The sequence below is a fragment of the Mastigoproctus giganteus genome, chromosome 8, assembly GCF_048544385.1.
Source record: "Mastigoproctus giganteus isolate SK-2022 chromosome 8, ASM4854438v1, whole genome shotgun sequence".
Classification (NCBI taxonomy): domain Eukaryota; kingdom Metazoa; phylum Arthropoda; class Arachnida; order Uropygi; family Thelyphonidae; genus Mastigoproctus; species Mastigoproctus giganteus.
This window is the reverse complement of record NC_143582.1, coordinates 128,338,680-128,358,119: the sequence shown is the minus strand read 5'-3', so window position 1 is coordinate 128,358,119 and position 19,440 is coordinate 128,338,680. Positions and strand designations below refer to the sequence as shown.

At 38.7% G+C, this 19,440-nt stretch overlaps 1 protein-coding gene across 6 annotated transcripts in view; it reads right to left on the bottom strand.

The window, feature by feature from the left end:
- LOC150081815 (RNA-binding protein Musashi homolog Rbp6-like) overlaps positions 1-19,440 on the bottom strand; it is a 1,034,865-nt gene that overhangs the window by 121,929 nt on the left and 893,496 nt on the right. For all 6 annotated transcript variants that reach the window (XM_090378903.1, XM_090378901.1, XM_090378906.1 and 3 more), the window contains one exon: positions 11,682-11,863. In XM_090378903.1, coding sequence (XP_090235029.1) covers positions 11,682-11,863 — 182 coding nt within the window. The remainder of the gene's footprint in view (positions 1-11,681; positions 11,864-19,440) is intronic.

Below are 19,440 nucleotides of genomic sequence, written 5' to 3'. Positions count from 1 at the left end.
AGAATTTGTCTCAGCATGGTCTGTGCTTGTTAAAAGGAGAAACTGTTCTACAGGGCTGGGATACAGTTAAACAGAAGGGTGCAGTAATATTATTAATAACAGGATATCGACAGGATAGGAGGGAAGGAAGGATTTATTCACAGTTAAGAAGCATAACATATTAAATCTTAAACAATGCATCCAGTCAACATGGTTGGTGAGGGCACTGTTGAGTAAGTTTGGTGGGTAAACAAAAATGAGAGTAGGAGTGTGTTATAGGCCTAACCATGATGAGTATAACAAACAACTCTACAGAGAAACCGAATGGGTCAATAAATCAGAATGTCTTATAATGGGGGATTTTAACATTCCAGATACTGAATAAAATTTGTGAATTGGTCACTTAACACTAGCAAGACTTTTGTTGATTTATTGAATGACTGTTTTCTACTGCAGTATATTAGAAACAAGAGGAAGCAATACTGTCAATCAGATTATCAGTAGCAACTCTTCATGAGTTAAGAACCTGCAAGAAAAACCATCTGGGTGATAGTGATAACAGTATGCTGAAGTAGGATTTACTTAAAGACACAATTATTGTCAAGGGTAGAGGGAACAAATTTAGCTCTCATAAGGGTGACTACAGTTTAAAAACAGTCTCAGACCAATTTTAAATTCTATACAGTGATACCATCTGATGATGTTACTGACAGCAAATTCAAAATGGGAAGTATTCAGGGAAGTAATCATACAGACTACTAGGCTTTTCATATCAACTAAGAAATATTGTTCCAGGCTTAGACCTAAATGGATGTCAGAGGAACTGATGAGACTTTAGCAGAGAAGAAAAATTGCATGAGATGCATATAATTTATCAAGTAATACAGAAACCTGTGGCAGATATACAGCCACTCCCTGACTTATGTAAGGGTGGCGTTCCACGGAGCTGTACGTAAGTTGAAATTTCCCCAAATGCTTATTCAGTACTCACAACTATGCGTGCTGAATTTGATTGTAGCAAAAAAGAAATGTGTGATGAACATGTAAATAGAATTATTTATTCAATTTTTTTATCTCATGCGCAGGAAAAATTACAAGCGTGTACAAAATTACGAAAATTTCAAAATTATAAAATTACAAAGAGAGAGAGGAGACAGGCATAACATCAAAACGTTTTATCTTTCGAGTATCATTGCCAGAATTAACTCTCCAGCTGATAAGCATGCCACTGCAGAAGTTGAGGACTGGAGATTTAGAAGGGTTTTTTTCCAACACATCACAAAATTTCTCTGCAGCTGCAGAATCAGCACTAGTGACTTCACTGCATACTTTAATGTTTTGGAAACCAGCACGATGCTTGAACCTATTAAACCACCCATTGCTTGCCACGAACTTGCCTTCACGTTTGGTGTACGCATCCTTACATACCACTACAGGGAAATGCTACAGGGAAAAGTACATTTTCTAAAATGTTTATTTCTTTTTGTTGCTATAGGATTATAGATTTATGTCATAAGTTTTTATTTCATAATAAATTTGGTAATATTTTATTGTGTACAAGGCACCGTCTTTCTTTTCAAATAATGCAAAGAAGATATGATTCAGGAGCTGCTAAGGGAAGGTCAACAGAAAATTCAAAGGAATATCATTTTATCTTTTTTTGCAGCCATGTGAAATTAAAGATGAAAAAACAGAAGCTAATGAAGTACAATAACCAGAAACAACACTATAAAAATAATTTATGAATCAAAGTGGAGAAGAAAACCAAATGGAAAACAATATAATTCATAACTGTCATATATAAATGAAGAACCACCTGAAGAGTACCCCAGCGATATTGCAAAGTTGCCTATAAACATAAGTGAAAAGTTTATAAAATATTTTTTAATAAATAAACCTAAACATTTTTGGAAAAATTAGAAAATTTAAAAATAACATATACAGAATTTAAAAATAACATATATGCTGTGTGTATATATAGGAAAAGGCTTTAATTTAAGAGCATGTTGAAACAGAATTAATAAAACAAATTCAATCTGAAGAAAACTACTGGCAAGATCATTTGAAAAGAATCATTGCTACTGTTAAACTGTGGCAAGTAAGTTGGGTTTAGCATTTACTGATAACAATGATAATATACATTCTGAACATAATAGCAATTATTTAACTTGCTTGGAATATCTTAAATAATTTTTACAAATTTTCAAAGTATCATTTAGAAATGTATGCAAATTGTGGACCTGGTAGAACAAATTACCTTCCCAACAAAACTTGTGATGAATTTATAAATATAATAAAAAATAAAACAAAAGAAATTTAATATCAGAAGTAAAGGAAGCAATTTATTTTTTGCTACTAGTTTATTCAACACCAGATATTAGTCAAGAAGATCCAATAATTTTTATAGGTATGTTACAACTAATGGCAACATTAAAGAAAGATTTTTTGGTGTCCTACCAATACAATGGGACAATGCAGAATACTTAGGAAGAATAATCATAAATAAATTAAATGCTTTATCTATAGATATTAAAAACTGCAGAGGACAAAGCTATGACAATGCTTCCACCATGGCAGAAAAGCATTCAGGAATACAGGCCAGATTGAAACAACACAATTCTACATCACATTACATACTGTGTACCAATCATTCTTTACATTTGATTGGCAATAAATGTGGCAGAATCTTGTCCTGAAGCAGTGCATTACTTTTATTTAATACAAAATTTGTGCAATTTTTTTTCTGCTTCTACAAGAAGATGGAGTATACTATACCAGTTTTTAGGAGAAAATTCGGTTATATTAAAAAAAAATTAAGCAATACAAGATGGTCAGTTAGTGCAGATACTGTATTGGCATTAAAAAGAGGGTATAAACAAATTCAGCAATCTTTAATTTATCTACATGTGAAAGTGAAAAACCTATTTCATTAGACAGTTTGAAACTGGCCAAAAAATTTGATGAATATGAAACTGCATTAATGACAATAACGTGGGACAGAATAATACAAACACCAAATACTCTTTAAAATCATAGAATGGATTTCTTTTAGATAAGAGAAATGATTTTGAAACTATAGAAATTGAAGAAAAATTTTTAATGGAGAAGAGAATACAAAGATGAAAAAAATAAAATAAAAAAATATAAAATTATGTATGATGACGATGCAACATGTCACAAAGTTACTTTAGGTAGAAAAGAAATGTTTATTGCTAATGTTAGTTTTTAGGAGCATTAGCAACTAAGGCCATATTGCTCCAGGGATATGCGGTGGTCATTCCCTGACCTTTCCGCATCCTCCGTATTTGGTTGTCACGGGCTTGAACCCCGGTCTAATCAAGAAGCGTGTGCCACGCACTGTTATTGCTAATACTGTAAATGTTATTCATGATAAACTTATTGAGGAAATTAGTCATCAAACAGAATTATACAGTGAAATCCTAAACATATTTAACATATTTTTAAAAATGAAATTAATGAAAATGAATTTAATGTGAATATTGAAAAATCGATAAATAGTTACAAAAATGACACTGATGCCAATAATTTTAAAGATGAAGTTATACAGTTGTTAATATTTTCTAAGGAGTAAAATATTTTGAATATGAAAGATATGTATAATATTATAAATGATAGTTTTTAGATCTACCTTTCCTAATGTTGAAACTACTCTAATTTTAACAATGCCTGTAACAAATGGAAGTGTAGAACAGTCATTTTCGGTTTGAAAAGGATCAAGAATTATTAAAGGAATAATTTAATATAAAACAAAATGTCTGATTTATCTTTATTATTTATTAAAACAGTATGAAAGAACTTGAAAAATTATAATGATATAACTGTTTTTAAAGACAAAGGCCAGAAAAAGTGTTTTTAGTTATATTTAGTATTGGTGAACAAAAATACCTTATTTGTGATTATTGTTTAATTATTATTTTGTAAGTGTAATTGATACCAGATTTTCTTTCTGATTTGTAATTATACTACACACTTTTACATAAAAGTACACTTGTGTACGTTTACCTTATTTGTGATTTAATTATTATTATATCTATTATCTCTGATTTTTTAATTTTGTGAATATATTACTTGATATTAGCATGTGTACATGTACCGTGTTATCAATTATGATATTAAAAAGTTTTTCTTATATTAATTTTTTTAAATCTAAAATATCCAAAACTACAAGGGACACCAAGGCAATTTTGCACCTCAGGGCTCTAAAGGTGTAATTTCAGATCTGGTGAAGGGAACAAAAGGATGATCTACTGAGAAAGGCTTCAGTTATGCAAATTGCAACATCTGGAGACTAGGCACCTGTGAGGTGATCTGACTGAGATACTTAAGGCTTTGAATAGATTGAAAAAGCTCAGTGTTCATGACATTTTTCCTCTTCCTAAAACTACACACGTGAGTGGGCATAAAATTCAAACTGGAGAAAGGATGGCTGCAGGACAGATGTGCAGCATTTTGCCTTCAGCCAGTGGGTGGTTGAATGTTGGAACAAATATCTATATGTTGTTCTAAAAGTGGATAGTTTGAATAAATTCAAGGAAGAACTAAACAAATTATTGGAAGGGATGGACAGGTGATGTGGGAATTTTTTTTTTTTTGGTTTATAAGCATGATTTCTTGCATCATTTGCAACTATTAATACAAGAGTAAAGGGAAGTGTTTTTGTTTTCGTAAAACTGCCTGAGACCACAGTGGTCTCAGGCAGTTTTTGAATTCGATATAGTGATATCAACTAATGATGTTAAAAACAGTGAATTCTAAATGGGAAGCCTTCAAGGGAATTAATCTGGGACGCTACTAGTCTTTTCATACCAACTTAGAAATATTGTTCAAGATTTAGGCCTAAATGGATGTCAGATAAACTAATCAGGCTCATGGCAGAGAAGAAAAATGCGTGGGATGCATATAAATTAGCAAGTGACACAGAAGCCTATGGCAGATATAAGCTAGTCTGTAATAAAGTCACAAAGGAGGTTAGGCAAGTGAAGGCTGATTACGAAAAATCCTTGGCAAAGAAACAAAGTCTTCTTTACTTATTTAAACTCTAGAAGGGAAGGGTGGACCAATGAATCACATTGGTCCACTTGATATCGATGGTTTGATTATTGACGAACCTGCTCTGGAAGCTAACAAACTGAATGAGTATTTCGCATCTATATTTACACATGAGAAGTTATTCAGGGAGGGGAATGTCAGAGGTGTATTAAACTATTGCAGTGAGCTAGATGATTTTGTAATAACTGAGAGCAAAGTGGAAGAGAAATCGTTGAAGTTAAACAAAAAAGGTACCTGGGGCAGAAAGTATCTATCCAGTTATATCCAGTTATATTCAAGGAGGTAGTAAGGGAAGTAAACAAACCCTTAGCCATAATTATGAGAGCATCCTTAGATTCAGGGGAGGTCCCCATGAACTGGAGATGTGCAAATGTATCCCTAATTCACAAAGGGGGTTCAAAGGGTGACACAAATAATTATAGACCTGTTAGTTTAATTTCTGTTCCAAATAATGGAGTCACTGGCTAAATAAGTGATGCAGGATCACCTAGACAAGACTGCAGTAACAGTTAAGACACAGCATGCGTTTAAGGGAAGTTTTATATGACCAATTTGATTGGATATTACGATGTATTCACAAAGAAACTGGATGAAAAAAAAATAATTTTGATGTCATATACTTGGATTTTACCAAAGATTTTGATACTGTTGCACATGGTAGATTGCTGTACAAATTGGAACAGTATGGTATTAAAGGCAAGTTATTGCTATGGATAAAGGGATGGTTCATTGGGAGAAGACAGAGAGTGGAAAACAATGGACATTGCTATTCGCAGACTAATGTTATTAATCGAGTCCCCCAGGGTTTTGCTTTGGGCCCATTATTGTTTTCTGTATTTATCATAATATTGATGAAGGTATATCAGGCTTAATGTCTAAGTTTGCAGATGATACAAAGGTTAGAAGGTTGTTAATGATACTACTGCAACAGGGTCAAGAAAAGTTAGGTAGATGGACTGAGAAGGAGCAATTGAGGTTTAATATTCATAAATGCAAAGTACTGCATATGGGTAGCAGTAACCCAAGAGAAATGTGCCAACTTTGTGGTATTATACTCAGGGAGGAGGAGAATGAAAAAAGCCTTGGGGGTAATTGTGCAGTCAGATATGAAGTTCTCTGAGTAGTGCAGATGGGCTGCCAGAGGAGGTCATGGAGTTTGGTCAATGATATATAGGAATTTTGCTAGCAGAAACAAGGAGGTGATTATACTTTTGTATAAGGCAATGGTCAGGCCACACCTTGAGTACTGCATACCGGTCTGGAGGCCTCATTTTAGAAAGGATGTAGAGTTGCTAGAATGAGTACAGAGAAGGGAACAAGATTGGTAATTGGAACAAAGGAGTTCTCTTACTAGGATAGGCTTAAATTCTGTAAGTTGCAGCATCTGGAGACTAGGCACCTGTGAGGTGATCTAATTGAGGTGTACAAGGCCTTGAATGGTTTTAGCAGGCTCAATGCTGATGGGATACTTCCACTTCCTCAGATTAAGAACCTGAGATGGAATAGATTCAAATTGAGGAAAGACGGTTGTAGAATAGATGTGCGGAAGTTTGCCTTTAGCCAGCAGGTAGTTGATTGCTGGAACAGACTTCCATCTGTTGTTGTGGAAGTTGATAACTTAAATAAATTTAAGGCTGAACTAGACGAACATTTGGAGTGACCAGATGGGTGAAATGGGATGAGTTTTTTTTTTTTTTTTGGTGATGCTCTATAAGCTTGCTTTCTTGCATGATATGCCTCAACTAATGTTAATGCTAATACTATCTCAAACATTAATATGACAAATCATTAATATTTTTATGATATAATATTTAATAATTATTATAATTTAAATGAGAGAAATTGAAATAAGCCAGCCACCAAGGGGGGCAAGCCAGCCTCAATAGGTGCCGGTCCCAAGCCCAGATAAAATGGTGAGGGTTGGCATCAAGAAGGGCATCCGGCCGTAAAAAAACTATGCCAAAACAAAAGAAAATGATAGAATGACAGAAAATAGATCTGGAATGGCTAGGGCGTATCCCATAAGCGATGCACAGTCACGTCGCCCGGAAACTGTGAGAAAAGGGTCAGGGCTACCGAACAAAGGACGGGTTCAGTTAAAGAAGTTAGTCCAGCAAGAGAAGAAGAAGAGGATGAAAAGTATTAGAATAGGAAAATTGAACATTGGGACGATGAATGGAAAGAGTAGAGAGATTGTGGATTTGATGCAAAAAAGAAGAGTGAAGATCCTATGCCTACAAGAGACAAGGTGGAAGGGAAATAAAGCAAAAGAGCTCGGTGAAGGGTACAAGTTGTTCTTTAGGGGAGCGGATGAGAGAGGAAGAAATAGAGTAGGTATTGTAGTTGGTAAGGAGTTAAAAGATGGAGTGTGTGTGAGGTTAACAGAAGGAGTGATAGGATTATGAGCGTGAAACTGGAAGTGGGTGGACAATTGACGACAATAGTATGTGCGTATGCCCCACAAGTAGGATGTGGGGAAGAAGAAAAGGAAAGTTTTTGGATGGAAATGGATCAAATGGTCATGGCAGTACCATTTGATCAGAAGGAGAGGTTGATTGTTCGGGGTGATTTAAATGGACATTTAGGAAGAAGCCAGAGAGAGGAAGGAAGAGTAAATGGAAGGTTGAGATTTGGGGAAAGAAATAGCAAAGGGGAGAGGATAGTAGAACATGCAGTGGCATTCGACCTGGCAACAGTTAACACCTACTTTGAAAAGAAAGAAAGCCAGCTGATAACATACAAGAGTGGGGAAAGGACAAGCCAGATTGACTATATCATGTGCCGTAAGAGGCATCTAAAGGAAATGAGGAACAGCAAGGTGATAAACGGAGAAAGTGTGTCTGCTGTTGTTGTTGTTTTGGTTTTTAGGAGCATTAGCAACTAAGGCCATATTGCTCCGGGAATATGCGGTGGTCATTCTCTTGACCTTTCCGCATCCTCCGTATTTGATGGTGACGGGCTCGAACCCCGGTCTAATCAAGAAGCATGTGCTACGCACTGCTGCTCTTTCCCACCTGGCTACGGAGGTGCCTGAGTGTGTCTGCACAACATAGATTGCTCGTGGTCGATTGGGAGGTTGCAGTGGACAAAAGTAGGAAATATTCAAGACGGGGAGAAAAGGATAAAATGGTGGAGATTGAAAGAGGAGGGTTTGAAGAAGGAGTTTAGGGAAAAGGTGCTAAAAGGAATAAAGTTACCGGAAGACGTGCAAGAGTGGTGGAAGTTAAATAGTTGTATCATAAGGAAGGTTGGAGAAGAGTTGTTGGGAAAAACATCAGGAAAGGGGGGTGCTGGAGGGAAAGGAGGCCTGGTGGTGGAATGAGGAAGTGCAAGCGGTGATAAAACAAAAGAAGGAGAAGAAGAAAAGATGGGATTTAACAGGTAGCCAGGAAGATAAAGAAGCATATAAATTAGCAAATAAGGAGGCAAAAAGGGCTGTGGCAATAGCAAAGGCAAGGGCAGTGGATGAGGCCTATGGGGAACCGGAAAGATGGAGATAGGCAATTGATGAGAATAGCCAAAGCGAGAGACAAGGCATCAAAGGACTTCTCATCAATAAAACAGATTAAAGATGAGAGGGGAGTGGTTATACAGGACAAGGAGAAGGTTAAGGAAAGGTGGAGAGACTATTTTAAGAAGTTACTAAATGAGGAAAACCCAAGAGCACTATGCGAGGATGGGGAGACGAATGAAAGAGTAGTGGAAGGCATAAGCAGGAAAAAAGTGGAAAGAGCACTCAGAAAAATGAAGAAGGGGAAAGCAGTAGGTGCTGATCAGATACCAGTAGAGGTATGGAGAAGTCTGGGAGAAGAAGGGATCGATATCCTATGGGACTTTATGGAAAAACTGTGGCAGCAGGAGAGGATACCCGATGAGTGGAAGGAAAGTATACTTGTGCCAATCTATAAAGGAAAGGGGGATGTGCAGGATTGTGGGAACCACAGGGAAATAAAGTTAATGTCTCACTCGATGAAGATCTGGGAAAGAATTGTGGAAGGAAGGATAAGGCAGGAGACGGAAATAGGAGAGGAACAGTTTGGTTTCATGCCGGGAAGAGGAACAACAGATGCAGTCTTTGCTTTAAGGCAGGTGATGGAAAGATACAGGGAGATGCAAGTAGAGTTGCACATGGTGTTCATAGACCTGGAAAAAGCATATGATAGAGTGCCCAGACAAGAAGTATGGAGATGCATGAGGGAGAAGGGTACATCAGAAAAGTACATAAGGCTTGTGAAGGAAATGTACGAGGGAGCGGTGACTCAGGTTAAGAGTAGTGTAGGTATGACTGAGGGGTTCTCTGCAGAAGTTGGACTGCACCAGGGATCAGCTCTCAGCCCATATCTGTTTGATCTGGTAATGGATGTGTTGGTGAGAGAAGTGAAGAGTAGAGCACCATGGAGTATGCTGTTCGTGGATGATATCGTACTGTGCGAACCATCTCAAGGAAAGGTAGAGAAGAAATTGGAGGAATGGAGGAAAGCATTGGAAGAGAGAGGAATGAGGATAAGTAGAACAAAGAGAGAATATATGGTATTAAATGGAGAAGATGAGAGCTCTATAAAACTGCAGGAAGAAAAGCTACAATCAGTTTCGAAATTTAAGTATCTGGGATCGAACGTTGAGAGGGATGGAGAACTGAGTGCAGAAATACAGCATAGAGTGCAATGTGGATGGTTGAACTGGAGAAAGATGAGTGGGGTGCTGTGTGATAAGAAAGTAAATTGTAAAATGAAGGGAAGAGTGTATAAAACTGTGGTTAGACCTGCATTGATGTACGGTGCTGAGACATGGGCGATTACAAGGGCCCAGGAGAAAAAGATGGAAGTGGCGGAGATGAGGATGCTAAGATGGATGTGTGGTGTGATGAGGAAGGACAGGATAAGAAACGACTACATCAGAAGTACGGTTAAGGTGGGGCCTCTGAGTAAAAAAATGCAGGAATCTAGGTTGAGGTGGCTTGGACATGTGGAACGAAGAAGTGAAGAGTATGTGGGGAAGAGGTGCGAAAAGTTGGAGGTGATAGGGAAGAGGAAGATTGTTTGTTATTTGGTTTTTAGGAGCATTAGCAACTAAGGCCATATTGCTCCGGGATATGCGGTGGTCATTCCCTGACCTTTCCACATCCTCCATATTTGGTGGTGACGGGCTCGAACCCAGGTCTAATCAAGAAGCGTGTGCTACGCACTGCTGCTCCTTCCCACCTGGCTATGAGGTGCCAGAAGAGGAAGAGGGGGAGACCTAAGCTGAGATGGAAGGACAAGGTGGCAGAGGATTTAAAAGAGAGAGGATGGAGGAGAGAGGAAGCCCAGGATAGGGAGGAATGGAGGAAAAGAATTAAGGATGGAAATGCTGACCCCATATAAACATGGGAAGAGGGCGAAGATAAAGAAGAAGAAGAATTATTATAATTTATATAATGTTTAATGACAATCATTAATATGACAAACCACTTCCCCCCACCCCACTAAAAAATTATTGTTTCAATGCTACTTACTTGATTAACAAAATTTCCCAAAACTTTACTGAAGAAGGCATTTTCAGGCCCACACTAATAACTTTTTTTCATTATTATTTACACTCAGTGATAACTGAATTATGACCCCCATCCATAATGGACTATGCTGCATGGCTTGCAGTATAAAAAGGCAAACAGCTTCATATGCCAGAGCAGTGGTAATTCACATCTGGTCATGCAAGTTGGTTGCTCATGGCCTACTGTGGTTAAGGTGTACTAAGAATAGAGTTGAATGGATCAAACTGTCTTCTGCCAACAGAATTGAAAGGATTATGCAAGGTGGATGTTTGTGATGGACAAAGGGTGCAGCACATTGTAAAGGATCAATGGTAGGTCACTGTGCAATAGTTGACATTTTCAATACAATCTGGGGCATGCAAGAACAATATCCCAAATGACAATATGCCCCACACTTAAACATAAGGGGTTCCACCACAGATGACCCAAGTGACACCCTCTCCTTACTGCTGATCATTATCGATGAAGAATGCTGTAGCATCAACAACAAGCTGGTTGGAAAATGGAAGACATCCCTACACATATCTTCAAATATCTAGTGGAGTCAATGCCTAGGGAAATAGCTGCTGTTATCTATGTGAATGGTGGCCCAACATGGTAATAGGAAGGTGGTCATAATTCAGTGAGCCGCCTCCGTAGCCAGGTGGACAGGAGCAGCAGTGCATAGCACACGCTTCGAGCCCATGACCACCAAATACAGAGGATGCGGAAAGGTCATGGAATGACCACCGCATATCACTGGAGCAATATGGCCTTAGCTGCTAATGCTTCGAAAAACCAAATAACAACAACATTATTCAGTGAACACTCAGTGCATATGGGCAATATCAATAATAACGATGGGCTCCATGCTCAAACAGCTAATCCAACAATATGCTTAAACATATTTATCAAAAGACACACACACACACACACACACACACACACACTCCTTTCTTTCTCAGAACTGTGTTTTGTGAACATAATCCTAATGTTCTAAGACAAAGTACAGAATAAATTTTACAAATTCAATCATATGAGAATAGCAGATGATTTATATGAGAATATAAATCAAATAGCATGCTGTGCCAGCAATTAAAAGAAAAGTCTATTAACTTACTCTGCTAACAGCAATAGGAGGGAAGCCTGAAGGCTGTGGACTAGCAGCTTGTACATAACCCACACTATCCTGGTTAGAGCTGTAAAGATCTATGGGACCTGGACTATTGGCAGTAGGGAAACCACGGCTGTTAGCTGGAGAAGTTGGTGGAGCAAATCCTTGGGGTCCATAATTGCTTATTACTAAAAAGCAGATAACATGAGAAATTAAAATATTAATTCTTAATTAATAAAATCAATTTAAAGAAGTTCTAGCAACCAAAAAATTATTACATAATTCGCATTGTTTGTAATCGTCAAATGATTATTGTTAACTATCTCAATCAACTGCTAATAAATCGTTGCTAATAAGCATATAATTTTAATTTGTTTATTATCAGATAACACAGTTACCTGATAAGTACTATATGAGTATTATACTGCTCCATTACAATATGAAGGAGCAAGGTTTTAAATTGTTTGATACTGTTATCTGTAGTGATAAAATTTTTCATGGGGGCATGGGGTAAAAAAACTATCAAATACAAAGAAATCCATTTTATACTGAATTATGATATATCTGGTGATATGTGCATACCATATTGATATTGTTTGTGTGTATATATACATATGGGTCTGGCCCAAAATCCCAACAAACAGAATCCGAACAGGCCAGAATCCAGACAGTATCTACAATATTGTAAAAATATATGAATATAATTCCATATATTTATTAGTTTTTTAGTAATTAAAAATTGACCATATTAGATTAATTTTGTAGAAAGAATATTAAAAAATAAAAATTTTAACGAAAAAAAATATGAAATAAGAATACTTTCGGAATATGAAAATTTAGAGTAATGTACTTTGGCAGCTGCGTAACATTTGTCATAGATATCATTAACATAACTAAAACTGTAATTATACAGGTATTTGTTGTTAGCTGTACTTTTACAAATTTCTTTGACAAGTACATTAGGCATGACCATCGGCGCCAGTAGGATATATTGAAAGGGGTAACAGGAAAAAATATCCCATTTTCTTCTTCTTCGTATTATTATTATTATTATTATTATTATTATTATTATACTTAAGATTATTTCAGTATTATTATTAAGATTATTGTAGTACATTAAGATTATTATAATACTTAAACGTTTGATTATAATTTGTATGTCACAGACTTGTCCTTGAGGTTGTCACAGACATTCTCTCAGATATGTCTGACAAGTTGTACTTGCTACCTGGGAGTCTAAAACGCTTATGGAACTGATGTTCGAGTGACATTCAAGTCAAGTGGACCCAATTTCGGTGAAGTCCGGATGGTCTGTGACAGCCAAATCCTCTGCTTGCACCTTCACGATGGTGGGATTGTTAGTAATCCTGGGTATAAACTCCATGCATAAGCACTGTGGGTGACCACCCAGGTGTGAACCGACGTAAGCAGGGGTCGAGGTGTGGCACCCACACCACATGGAGGAATGATGGCCCTCTGTGTTACCAGGCAATACTAGGTGGTAGATGACTCTCATCAACTGGTACAATACCACCACTTTGCTTACTGGAGACTTGAAGTGGTGGAACCCATGTTTAGTCTCCAGAGCTAAGTTCCGGTCAACTCTTCCCCATCTCATCCATCATGCAGTATGACTGTTGAATTTTGAATTTATGATGAACATCAAGGCGAGATCCAATCTTCCTTCCATTTCAAGGGTACAGCTCTAAAACGGTGTTTGCAGGCCACCCGCTAGTTAGTACACCGGACAGAACCTATTGTTAACTCTTTAGGAGGCTTCCGGATCAGCTAGTGTATAATCTTGCTACCTCTACTCTGCCAGATAGTGACTGGAGGGAGTCCGAGTAGTGTGTATGCAGGGGGCATTGCCAAGGTCACGTTATGTCAAGGATCTGGGTATATTCTTAACATGTGTAAGCCATATCCAAAAATTTCATTACTTCATACAGCATGTCCCCCCCCCCACCGCTTTTTCTTACTATTGAATACACCATGAAGTGTCAAACTAATAGAGCAAGCTTATCTGTGAAAAGATCTTAACCTCCCAAACACTTCCTAGTTCATTTCACAAATATACGTGGTCTCAATTCTAATCTCAACGATGTCCATTTCTATTTGCAGTCTGCCAAACCCCATGTACTTTTCCTGACAGAATCTCAGTTATTGGTTGATTCAACTACTGCTCATCTCACTTGCCCAAATTATTTGCTGTATGATTCCTTTTGCCTTATTATTATACTTATTATACAGTTCCAATATTCCCTGTCAGATTTTTGGTAATTTGGAACCTCCTCTCTTTGATCTTCTCCGGCTTAAAATCTCTATCTCATGTCAAATTCATTTGTTGTCTCTACCGTTCTCCCAACTTCACTAATCACTTGGAGCTCTTTGACTTCCTCTCTTTGCAACTTGACTTTAGCATTAGTATTAGCATTAGTAGAGGCTTATGATGCAAGAAAGCAAGCTTATGCAGCATTAGCCAAAAAAAAAAAAAAAAAAAACCCCTTCCACTTCACCCCTCTGTTCATTCGAAATACCTGTCCAGCTGAGCCTTAAATTTATCTTAGCTATCAACTTCCCCAACAAGGGATGGAAGTCTTTCTCCAGTCCAACTTTCCTAACATTGAGGTAATTTTCCTTGGTGATTTTAATGTTCACAACTTCAGATGGCTTCCGTTTTCTAGTCACACCGACACAGCTGGTCGAGATGCTGAGGCTTTTGCAATTACTAATGACCTTGCACAGATTGTTCATTTACCTACAAAAATACCGGACAATCCTAACAATACAGCCAACACGCTTGATCTTTTTCTCACAAACAACCCTTCTAAGTAAACGGTTGAAGTGAGTGGTCCTTTAGACACCTCAAATCACAACTTGGTGATTGTCTCTTCTCCAATGGAGCCTTTATCTCATGGCTATTCCCAACCTCGTATTGTTTGGCATTACAAGAGTGCAAAATGGGAAGACTTGCGAGATTTCTTTTCTTCTTTTCCTTGGTTGGATTACTGTTTCGAAACTTCTGATGTCAATGTTTGCTCAAATCGTGTCATTGAAATTATTCTTGTAGGAATGGAATCCTTTATTCCACACTCCACTTTAAAATCTCGTCTAAACCTTGGTTTTCCAATTAATGTGCAAAGGCTGTTCAAGAGAAGAATGTTGCATATCGTAATTGACTTGCTTCCAATTCTTCAGTTTCATTTTCTCCCTACACCAAAGCTTGCAACAATTGCAAAGCAGTTATTAATCAGTCCAAACTAGAATTTGAACAAGCTAAGAGTAGAAAGCTTGCTTTTTGCCCGAATGGTTGCCGAGCATTCTGATCTCTTGCCAAAGCTATTGGCCGCCAACTTTTGCCCATCTCTGCTCCCACCTCTGTCAAAACCAGATGGTTCTGTTGTCACTACAGCCAAGGATAAAGCTGACCTGATAGCATCCCATTTTTCTTCCAACTCATGTATTAATGATCTTGGTAAAACACCTCCCACTATTCCCAACACGCTCCATTCAATGCCTCCTGTGGTCTTCCATCAACAGGATGTCAGTCTTTTTTCACTTTCTTATTCCAAAGGTTTTTCCTTCTGTTGGAAATTTGCTCATATCCAACCAATTCCTTGAAAGGGTGACAAATCCCTCCCATCTAATTATCTTCCCATTGCAATTACTCTTTCTAAAGTAATGGAGAAATCAATTAACTGCGAAATCTTAAACTACCTAGAAACCTTCCATCTGATCAACGATCGCCAGTATGGATTCCATCAGTGTCGATCCACTGATGATATTCTGGCTTATGTTACCCATTTATGGCCAAATTCAATGGAAAAGTTCGTTAGCAGTTGTTCTTGACATCTCAAAGGCTTTCGATCGTGTTTGGCCTAAAGGTCTTCCAAACAGGCTTCCATCTTATGGTTTGTCAATTGTTTTTTGTAATTGGTTATCCAATTTTCTCTCTGATCGCTCGCTGAGGGTGATGGTAGATGGCTCTCTGTCTTCTAACTTCTCCACTAATGCTGGTGTCCCCCAAGGTTCGGCGCCTCTGTAGCCAGGTGGGCCGAAGCAGCAGTGCAGAGCACACACTTCTTGATTAGACCGGGGTTCGAGCCCGTGACCACCAAACACGGACGATGCAGAAAGGTCAGAGAAACCACCTCATATCCCTGGAGCAATATGGCCTTAGTTGCTAATGCTTCTAAAAAAAAAAACAAAAAAACCTCAAGGTTCAGTTCTTTTCCTCTTGTATATTAATGACCTTTTTTCCTTGACTGGAAATCCTATCCATAGTTTTGCCGATGATAGCACATTGCATTCCTCTTTCCATTTTGTGAAACCTTGCCCTGCTCAATCAGCATCAACTTCTCAAATATCCGCTACCAATTCCCTAAATGCCGATCTCCAGATAATTCTAGTTGAATTCTATCCTTCTAAAACTAAGTCTTGTCTTATATCTCGCAAAAAGGATTCTTCTGCTCCTATGCTTAACTTTGGTGACACTCCGATTTCTAGACAAGTTGATATATCTCTTTTGGGGATTACCCCGACTTCTAATCTCTCTTGGCACATTACAAATATTTCTTCCTCTGCATCTAAAAAACTTGGTTTTCTCTTTTGCTCTCGCCGTTACTTTTCTTCCAAACAGCTGTTCACTCTGTACAAATTGCAAATCTGCCCTACCATGGAATATTGTTCCCACATCTGGGGCGGTGCCCCCAAAACCTCTCTCAGGCTTCTAGATTCCATTCAGAAGAGGGCAGTTAGGTTAATTAATGACTCCTCTCTAACAGTCTCTCCACTCGCTGTCTCATGGATGTACTGTGTGTGCTGCATGCCTTTTCTACAGATACTTCCATGGTCACTGTTCTGAATTGGCTTCTATAATTCCTGCTCTCTCTCTCTCTCTTTCAAAACAGTCCGAACACGTGTTGCCACCAGCCAACATCCATTTACTGTCCAACTTCAAAATCACAGAACCAACTTTTCATCTTCTTCGTTTATTCATTCAACTGCAGTTTTCTGGAACAACCTTCCTTCATATGTATTTCCTGAAAATTCCAGTCTACAGAAGTTCACGTCTAATGTCAAAAAATATCTTCTTTCATCTTCTCAACCTCCAACCCAAGCACGGTACCAAGTACTATAGGTTTTAGTACCTGTCGTGTTTGGGTTTTCATAAAAAAAAAAATTTAACCCCAGGGGCTCACATCTGGTGAGTATGGGCTTGGCACACCCAGGGTCCTGAGCTGGATATTATAATTTTTCTCTTGCTTGGCGACTCCCTTCTACTTCTGACTGTTGTTCTCTCTCTCTTTCTCAGGGTAATTGAGACTTTTTTTTTTTTTTTTTTGGCTGGTGCAGCATAAGCCTCAGGCTTCCTTGCACCATATAGCTAATAATAATAATAATAACTTGGACACATTGAAGCAGAACCTCCTTGCCCTCAGCAAGAGACTACGCCGATACAAAGAGAGCTCCCAGAGGAAAATAAACAACCGAATCTTCGATGAGGACCAAAGAGGCTTCTACAGGAATCTCGGAGAAGACGGGAATGATGGGAACGGATCACCCAAGAAGAAAACGATTGAGGAGTTCAGGGAAAACATATGGAGCAGGGAAGTAAGACATAAAAGCTGAGCCATCTGGATAGAACTAGAATGCAAGAAAACCAAGGACATACAAGAAATGAGAGGGTGGGAGATTTGGGAAGTAAAACACACAATGAGGAATTATCACAACTGGCGAATTCCAGAAATAGATAACGTCCACAACTACTGGTACAAGAAGCTCACTTGCACACACACAAGGACCTGGCAGAGCAGTTCACCCGAATGATAAGGCACACTGAGATAATCCCAAAGTTTCTCACTCAAGGAATCATATATCTGAAGCCTAAAGATGAAGACACAAGAAACTCGGCGAAATATAGGCCAATCACCTGCCTCCTGACCAGCTGCAAAACCAGGAAGATATCAGATCACTTGGAGAACCAGAACATAATGGCCGAACAGCAGAAAGGATGCATGGAACAATTAACCATAGATGCCGTGGTTATGGAGCAAGCCTTCAAGAAGTGTCGCAACATGTACAAAACCTACATCGATTACTGCAAGGCCTTCAAATCCGTGCTTCATAGCTGGCTTATAGAGGTGCTGAACATCTACAAAGTCAATCCAATAGTGACACACTTCCTAGGAGAAACGATGGCAAAATGGAGTACCACCATTAAGGTTGAAAACATCACAACCAGGCCTCATAACCACAACCATCTCCCCGAAAGATTCCTCTCCTTGCACTCAGCAAGGAGAGGAATCTACTTTCATTCAGCAAGTAGAAAAAACCGAAACTACCAGCTGCAGAGTGGTAAAAGGATCGAAGCCATGGCAGAGGGAGAGGCCTACAAATACTTGGGGATGATGCAGGCTCAGCAGTTACAGCACAAGGAAATGGTATTTTTTTTGGTCTGCCTGATCAAAAATTACCATCAGAGACTCAGAAGCTTGCTGAAAGCAAAGCTGAATGGAGGGTACACAGTTAAAGCCATAAACACCTATGTAGTCCCGGTGCTAACATACTCCTTCGGAGTCATAGATTGGACTAACACCGAGCTGGAGGATATCATGAGAAAGACAAGGACAATGATGACAAGAGCAGCCAATACCACCCGAAATCTGCCGTGGAGCGATTGACAATTGTCCAGGAAGAAGAAGGAGGAAAGGGCCTGATAGACCTCATTGAACAACAGAAGACAGTGATAGTTAACCTGAAGGATTACTTCCAGAAACATACAGCAGCAGCACTCCACCAGGCCATAAGGAAGATAGACAAGTGGCATACCCACTCAACCTAAGCGAGGAGTCCTCCCCCAACCAGGAGGTACAAACGAAGCTAGAAAGATGGGTAGAGAAGACACTCCATGGCAGACACTACAATGATTTCCATCAAGATCACATAGATAAAATAGCTTCCATGGCTCATGAGTGGGACGCTCTTCCCCGAGACTGAAGGATTCATGTTCGCCATCCAAGATCAGGTAATCAACACCAGGAACTATAGAAAATACATTGCCAAGGAGCCTGGAGTGTTCGATGACACATTTCGACGATGCCACCTGGCCTCAGAAATGATCCATCACCACGGAATGCAAGGTGATCACCCAGACTGAGTACACTCATAGACATGAACAGGTAGCCAGGATAATACATCAGAAGCTAGCAAGGAAATACCAGTTGATCGAAGAAAGTTTACCATACTACAAGTATGAACCCCAGGCAGTACTAGAGACCCCAACCCACAAGCTGTACTGGGACTGCGCCATAATAACGGATAGGACAATCCTGCACAACAGACTGGACATAACCCTTGTGGACAAGAAGGAAAAGGCTACCTATCTGATCGACATAGTGGTACCCAACACTGGCAACCTGCAGAAAACCCAAGGGGAAAAAATTCAGGAAGTATACGAACCTAAAATAGGAGATCAAAGAGATGTGGCATATGCAACAAGTAATGACCATCCTGATCATTGTGTCAGCCACAGATATGGTGCCAAAGACCCTACATAACAGCCTAGCAGCTATAGGTCTCCCACCAAACACCTATTTGCTTGTAGTTGATATAAATATTATCACCTACAAGGAACTCAAGAAAGTTGTAATCCTGAACACCTGTAGGATAATCAGAGAGTTCCTCAATCAACAGTAACACCAGATATAACAACAACCACCCTGTGTACTTGGTAGCAATACCCGTCATGAGGTGGAATCCCCAA